The sequence below is a fragment of the Portunus trituberculatus genome, chromosome 46, assembly GCF_017591435.1.
Source record: "Portunus trituberculatus isolate SZX2019 chromosome 46, ASM1759143v1, whole genome shotgun sequence".
NCBI classification, from domain to species: domain Eukaryota; kingdom Metazoa; phylum Arthropoda; class Malacostraca; order Decapoda; family Portunidae; genus Portunus; species Portunus trituberculatus.
In genome coordinates this window covers 18,892,979-18,900,769 of record NC_059300.1, presented here as the reverse complement: position 1 = coordinate 18,900,769, position 7,791 = coordinate 18,892,979, and the positions used below count along the sequence as shown (strand labels likewise).

General features: G+C 44.6%; 1 protein-coding gene across 1 annotated transcript; it reads left to right on the top strand.

Moving 5' to 3' along the window:
- The first annotated feature begins 1,593 nt into the window (after nt 1–1,593).
- Nucleotides 1,594–4,779, top strand: LOC123519889. Its single transcript, XM_045281525.1, has 4 exons — nt 1,594–1,965; nt 2,286–2,433; nt 2,549–2,815; nt 3,417–4,779. Exons 1-4 carry the CDS (start codon nt 1,831–1,833, stop codon nt 3,629–3,631), a joined length of 765 nt encoding a protein of 254 aa, XP_045137460.1. The 5' UTR covers nt 1,594–1,830; the 3' UTR covers nt 3,632–4,779.
- Nucleotides 4,780–7,791: the final 3,012 nt, after the last annotated feature.

Genomic DNA, 7,791 nt, shown 5'->3' with positions numbered 1-7,791 from the left:
TTTCAATTTTTCTGCCTTTCAAATAGGAAAAGCAATGAAAAATGCGAAAAAAAATTACGTTCAGCATTAAGCAGTCCTGGTTTCTTTTACTCAGTTTGGAAACTCAATCAAATGCGTATTGGAAATCGAAGCATCATAAGCAATGTTTATTTCAACTAAAGGCTTCAGATTTGTTGGCTTCATGCAGAGTCTTAGTCATGCTGCCTCGTTGGTCCTCGATGTATTAGAGTCATTCCTCCTATCACATTTCTCACATATTGATAATGCGATCAGGCAATTACTCCCCAGCCTTACCTCCCGCCGCGCCGCAACCTGCACGGACGTTGATCACCCGTAGAGTTTATATCTCCCCGCCAGGCTCCCAGAACGTGAAGCGGTAGTGTTGTACCGTAGGAAATCAATACACATGATTTATCTCACTTATATAGAAAGTCCAAAGCTTTCTATATACATTTCATACATTCGCCTAATGCAGTGTAGAACCAATGCAGGAAGAAAAATGGAAGATTCATGAATGCCAAATTTACTCATGAATGAACTTAATAGCTGTCGTGACAAGATACAGTTCGCTTGGGTGGGCCACAAGTGTTGAGAGTGTTGTTTCTCGTGTGTTTGCCACAGGTGCGTCCCAAGGCGTCTCTATCTCAGGCGCCTCAGGGGGGAGGGCTGAGGGGGCGACGCTCAGTGGGTGGCCACAGTATACTGAGCGCATAATCATTGTGTATTCGGGAATAACAGCAGGTGTGCTTTATTAGCAAGTGGCAGTGTGTTTGTGTGTGTAGGGGCAGAGCAGGCTTTAGCGTGGGGAACAGAGCAAGATTTGGCTACAAGATGTGGCTGCCCACCAGACTAGCTCGGGACCATCCGCGGAGACCACACACACCTGACAGGCAGGTACTCAGGCGTTTGTTCTTGATACTGGCCAGGTACTTGGCTGCTACTCACTCTTGCTTAGAACTTCCACACTGTGTCATGCCGTCTCGCACACGACTCTGGCAAGGTGCATGCCTTGAGAGCTTCACTGCAACGACTTAATCACCACCTCTCCCTACCTGAATACGGAGTACACCTTGTCATGTCATTACTTATTTACAATGTGATCATGCACACCTTTGTCCACAGCTCATGTATTTGAAATATTCAAACTCTGTGTATAAACACTGTGGCACAATATCTTTTTCACTGTCTTTGTATGTATGAAATGAAACACACACACACACACACACACACACACACACACACACACCGCGTAATGTAGTAGTTAGCACGCTCGACTAACAATCGAGAAGGCCCGGGTTCGAGTCCCGAGAAGCGGCGAGGCAAATGGGCAAGCTTCTTAATGTGTAGCCCCTGTTCACCTAGCAGTAAATAGGTACGGGATGTAACTCGAGGGATTGTGGCATCGCTTTCCCGGTGTGTGGAGTGTATTGTGGTCTCAGTCCTAACCGAAGATCGGTCTATATGAGCTCTGAGCTCGCTCCGTAATGGGGAAGACTGGCTGGGTGACCAGCAGACGACCGTGGTGAATATCACACACACACACACACACACACACACACACACACACACACACACACACACACAATAAAAGCCTGCTTTATCGTTACTCCATATGAATCATGTTATGAAAGAATCCTGAAGTGGAAAGCTGATAGAGTTCCATACTCCTCCAGGGAATATTTGAAAAACGTAATCTTTGCAATCAAAGATGTGAGTAATGTTCTTAATAGTGCAGCTAATCCTGAAAGGATTCAAAGCGCTTTCTTCCTCACAGCATCTTCTGTCTGGATCCCTCGAGCAGCCTCTCAGCAGCCAAGTTTAATCGCTGCTATGAAATTCGTTGCGACTTATGTGCTGGCTGTGGTAGCAGTAGTGGCGGTGAGCAGTGTTAAGGAAAAGACTTCTTTCCGTTTTAAGCAATACCCCGGCCATTATTTGCAGGGGGATGTGGCTTTGATCCTAAAGGTGGGTTCAAGTTCCGTTTTATGCCAAGATCTTCAATTATAATCTTTTTATAGGCCTCCCCAATCCTCCTCGCTTATCTCTTTGGGCTGTCCATCTGTTCCAGACCACTCTAGTAAAACTTGTGATCTCACCTCTTTACATAATTCCCTGTTTGCCCTCCCTTCTCTTGATAACACTACTGCTATGTTTGAATTGTTTACCATCTTGGCCCCTCTGCTTCTCTTGATGCATTACACGAGTGCATGCACAAGTTCCGCTGTGAACACAGTGCAGGTATACTAATTGCCTAAATTGTGCCAAGATGGTGGTGTTTCCGACAGGGTGTGACACTTGTGCAGTGTACTGCCGCCTGTGGACCACTGCGAGTGTTCATGTTGCAAGGTTCTTGGCCCAATAATATCTGCTACATCCTTTCTTCCTTCACAACTTTAGACAAGAACCAGTTCTACTCTGTCTACTATGACATGGGTAAATATGGCGGTTATGGAATCTGTCTTATAGTCAAATTACCTAGCTTTGTATTAGTGCGTAACAATTTGGTATGAAGCGTTGATGCCCATTTTTATTTTTGGCGATCCTCCAGATATGTATAAAGAGAAAGGATTCTTTCAAGAATTTGGGCGGTCAGTATTCACGTCATCCTCCAACTCCCCGAGAGTGTCGTGGCTAGACGCATACTGGATCTGCAGGGGTATGTGGGCGGCCTTCTTCGTGCCGCATACGCAGAACCAGTGGGAATGGATGAAAAAAGTAGCGGCTGGCAATAATTACGAGGGTATGTGGATCGGCTTGCAGGAGATGGTGGAAGACAGCAACTCATATATGTGGATTGGGGTGACAGTGATTTTGGGTAAGTAAAGTATAGACGATCACGTGGTTTTGTGGTCTTGCCCATTCAGTCAGTCATGAGGAAAACAGCATGTATTTAGCCACTCGTCTTGTTGATCGTAGTGTCGCATTAGGGAATGACGCCAGTTTCAGTACTCCATAGTGGAAATCTTTATTTCTTGCAGATACCTTCACTCTGATGGTGTTTTGTCAAGTTTTAGTAATTGCTTCATCAGTAAACCATTACAGTTCTTCCATCCGCTCCCTACTGCACCATGATAACACAGCAAAACAGGAAAACGTGAAGAAATTATCCTATATCACACAAAGAATTCCAAATTAGATACTGACGCTTCGATGATAATAGTTTTTAGTATTAAATCTTGTCAAAGGGCAGACCACGACACTTCTAAAGTGTATGGAAAGCTTCCAGAAGTAAGGCAGTATTTCTTTTCTAATAATGTCAAAAACACTTCTGATGCTGAATTCAAACATGTGGCAGTAGTAGTAGTAGTAGTAGTAATAGTATAGCAGCAGCAGCAGCAGTATGATGTTGGTACTGATGATATTATATTAACAAAAATAGATAATAAGAAGTAACACTAACCATCCCGTGGCTTCAGCGCCTGGCCCCGTGAACTTGACGCTGGAGGATGATAACGTGATTTATGAGATGAGGAATGACAGCGGGACTTGGGTGACAGATGACCCTGTCGACTGCGGAGTGTTACTGCTTGGAGTAGAAGAACAGTTTGTGCGTATCGAAGACTGCTACAATGTCCTCCACGAAGGCTACATGTGTGAGGCAATCTTCTCGCCACCTGGCCCCGCACGTTAAACGAGACAACCCCAGATAGTCGCTACAGTCTATGTCCCTTTGCTCTTTCACCACTACTATTTTCAAAAGTCGCAGATTATTAGTTAGATTTTCAAGAGTGTTTCTCTTGTGGATTATGTAAAAATGTTGTTGATTTGTCGCAAAAAAAAAAAACTTTTTTTTCAAAAACCCGTCACTCCACTATTGAAAGTAGTCGAGGTGCGGGCAGTGTTACAAAATATGATCTATAGCCAGAGAAGCAGTAACCTGTGCACTCGCTTCTATTGCTTTGCCTATTTCTCAGTTTTAAGTTGTCTGATCCGTTAAGAATCTACCAACTGTCAGATTTTGTAACGGAGGCATTGTCAGTTGAGGGGACTTAAGTCAGATTTATGGTAATTCAAGATACAGTGGAAACAACTATAGAAGACTATTTAACTTCTGACCATGAATGTACAGTGTGCGGCTCAAGGTTTTCCCTTAACTTGTGTCGGGTAACTCCTGAATACTGCTTTACTTCACCGTTGTCTTTATGGTTTTGATCATTGATTTATCTTCGGTAGAAGCAAGAAAATGTCCTTTTCAATCTTAGAATGTAGATCATTAATATAGATTAAATCAAAGGTAATGGGAATGAAACAGATTTTTTTGTAACACCACAAATAATTTTATTCCCTTTAATTTAATTACCTATACTCTTTGCTCTTCAGCCAAGTAAACCCTTAATCCTGTAGTGGGGGGGGGGTATCCGTAATTTCTGTCAACTATAATTTTCATTGTTAATTCTTATGGGACTATACTAAAGCCTTGCCAAAATCAGGATATATTACACCATAATTGTTATCATCGCTATCCACCATCTCAAATATTGTCTTACAGTAAGATAAAATACTAAGTATTCACCTAGGCTACATATAGCTATAATGGATCCCACCATTTTGCCCATAACTGATTTTCGACTAATAGAGCAATAATTGTATATTTCGCTTTCATCTCCTTCTTTGAATATCACACTACATGTATATTAATCTGTCTCCACATTGTAGACACTACACCACTATCCAATGTCATGACACTTCTCCATGTCGAGAGGAAAGGGCTCATCTGGTTTTTTCACATTATTTCACTCTGGATATCTTTTTTTTTTAAGTTACATCAATACTTTTCGATTTTCCTCTTTCCCTCCTGTAAGTATTTTATCTACCTCCAGTTGAGTTGTAACATTTTCCTGAGTAAAACTAATAAAAAGTGATCGTTTAATGCCATAGTCGTGTCTTCATGAGGGAGGCGTTAGAAGAATACTTGGAGAAAACCTCTTGTCACGGATCGCCCTTCTCCACCTAATCAACTCAGTCTCCACTCTCTTGTTTACTTCCCTGCCACGCTCTCCAGTCCTTCCTACAACTGACCCCATGTACGTATTTGAATTCATTGACCCTTGCCAGTTTTAAGCCTTATAGCCCCACCGTTTCCTTCCCGGCTCTCTCATTTACACACAAAATCTCTGGCTTGTTTCTGTCTACTTTCATTCCTCTACTCTTCGTTACATATCATTATTTCGTTATTTCTCCTACTCCACCCCGCCTTCTCCCCAGCTATCATAACACTAGGCGCCCAAGAGACACTATCTTTAAACTAAATAGAGCGCACAGTCTATCTTTCTTGTAATCTCACTTCCGCCTTTAAAACCCTTAGTCATTACTTCAGCAAGCTTCAGGACTTTCTCCCCATTAAAATGACTTAATTGATGTCAGCACCAAGTGTTCGTCTTCTTTTGTCCCAACATTAAGTAAGGTTTCCTGGAGGGAGCGGTGAGAGAAACAAGTCTTCTGTCTTGGCTTCAGTATTCAAGCCAGGGAACACTACAGTTGGTGGGGATAGGAGTATTTGCCAGTCACCATATTGACGACAACGTCCGCAACCACCTCTGGTATTGGTGATAACAAGTATGCTGCCCGCTGTCTGGGAGGGACGAAGCAACCTCTGGATTGTGAACCACTTAATACAGCAGCAGCAGCAGCAGCAGCAGCAGCAGCAGCAGTAGCAGTAGTAGTAGTAGTAGTAGCAGTAGTAGCAGTGGCAGTAGTAGCAGTAGTAGTAGTAGTAGCAGCAGCAGCAGCAGCAGCAGCAGCAGCAGTAGCAGCAGCAGCAGCAGCAGCAGCAGCAGCAGCAGTGGTGGTGGTGGTAGTAGTAGTGGTGGCAGTGGCAGCAGCAGCAGCAGCAGTGGTAGTGGTGGTGGTGGTGGTGGCAGCAGCAGCAGCAGCAGCAGTGGTGGCAGTGGTGGTGGTGCAGTGGCAGTGGCAGCAGCAGCAGTGGTGGTGGCAGCAGTGGCAGTGGCAGTGGCAGCAGTGGTGGTGGCAGCAGCAGCAGTGGTGGCAGTGGTGGCAGTGGTGCAGCAGCATGGTGGTGGCAGCAGCAGCAGCAGCAGCAGCAGCAGCAGCAGTGGCAGTGGCAGCAGTGGTAGCAGCAGCAGCAGCAGCAGCAGTAGCAGCAGCAGCAGCAGCAGTAGTAGCAGTAGCAGTAGCAGCAGCAGCAGCAGCAGCAGTAGTAGTAGTAGTAGCAGCAGCAGCAGGAGGAGGTAATAGACACACCGAAACAATAACTTACTCCCAGTGAGATCTAATAGCACTAGTTCAGGAGGTGCTGTGAACCTTCCATTAAAGCTAGTTGTGATCTCGTTGAATGTTTCCCTTTGTGTCTCACAACTCAAGGGGTAGTCACAGCCTACCCTCTAAAGACAGCTCTCCTTCTTCACACAAAACTACATGCACTTACCACACATACACCCTTCACTCCAAATCAAAATTTAAAAGAAAAATGGGACCCAAAATAAACAACGCCTCGGAGTCCCCTCTGGGGAGGGGACCAAAAATGTCCCCAGGTCGGACACCTCTCCTGTTGAAGACCACAAATGCCTTGACACCTCCCTCAACTTTTTCTACATTAACTTCTGCAACATTCGCGGTCTTAGATCTAATTTTCAATCTGTGGAACACCACCTCTCCTCTACTAAACCTCATCTTCTTTTCCTCACCGAAACACAGCTGTCTGAGGCAACTGACAGTAGCCCTTCTCTGTTCCCTCCTACTTTCTCTATTCTCATTTTCATTCCAAAGCTGGATGTTGCGTCTATGTACGCAACGACTTAACTTGCTCTCGTGCCCACGCTCTTGAGTCTTCCGAATTTTCCACCATCTGGCTACGACTTAACAGTCACTCTCAAACTAAATTCATCTGTGCTGTTTATCTCTCCCTAACTCTTCTGACTATAGTAATTTCTTCGACTACTTAACTTCTAAAGTGGAGCACATTCTGTCCCTCTACCCTTTCGCTGAGATTTCCATTCTTGGAGATTTCAATGTTCACCACCAGCTTTGGCTTTCCTCTCCCTTCACTGACCACCCTGGTGAACTAGCCTTCAACTTTGCTATCCTCCATGACCTAGAGCAACTGGTGCAACACCCTACTCGTATTCCTGACCGTCTTGGAGACACGCCCAACATTCTTGATCTCTTCCTCACCTCTAACCCTTCTGCTTATGCTGTCACCCTTTCATCTCCGTTGGGCTCCTCCGATCACAATCTCATTTCTGTATCTTGTCCTATTTTTCCAATCCTCCGCAGGATCCCCAAAGCGAAGGTGCCTCTGGCGTTTTGCCTCTGCCAGTTGGGGGACCTGAGGAGGTATTATGCTGATTTTCCTGGAATGATTATTGCTTCCGTGTCAGAGACCCATCTCTTTGTGCTGAACGCATAACAGAGGTGTTAGTATCTGGCATGGAGGCGTACATTCCTCATTCTTTTCTCAACCTAAACCTTCTAAACCTTGGTTTAACTCAGCCTGTTCTCGTGCTATACATGATAGAGAGGTTGCCCACAAAAGGTACTTGAGCCTTCCATCTCCTGAATCTCATGCACTTTATATCTCTGCCCGGAATCATGCCAAGTCTGTTCTTCAACTTGCCAAACACTCTTTCATAAATAGGAAATGTCAAAATCTTTCAAACTCAAACTCTCCTCGTGACTTCTGGCATCTAGCCAAAAACATCTCAAATAACTTCACTTCTTCATCTTTCCTCCTTTATTTCATCCTGATGGCACCACTGCCATCTCTTCTGTCTCTAAAGCTGAACTCTTTTCTCAAACCTTTGCTCACAACTCCACCTTGGACGATTCTGGGCT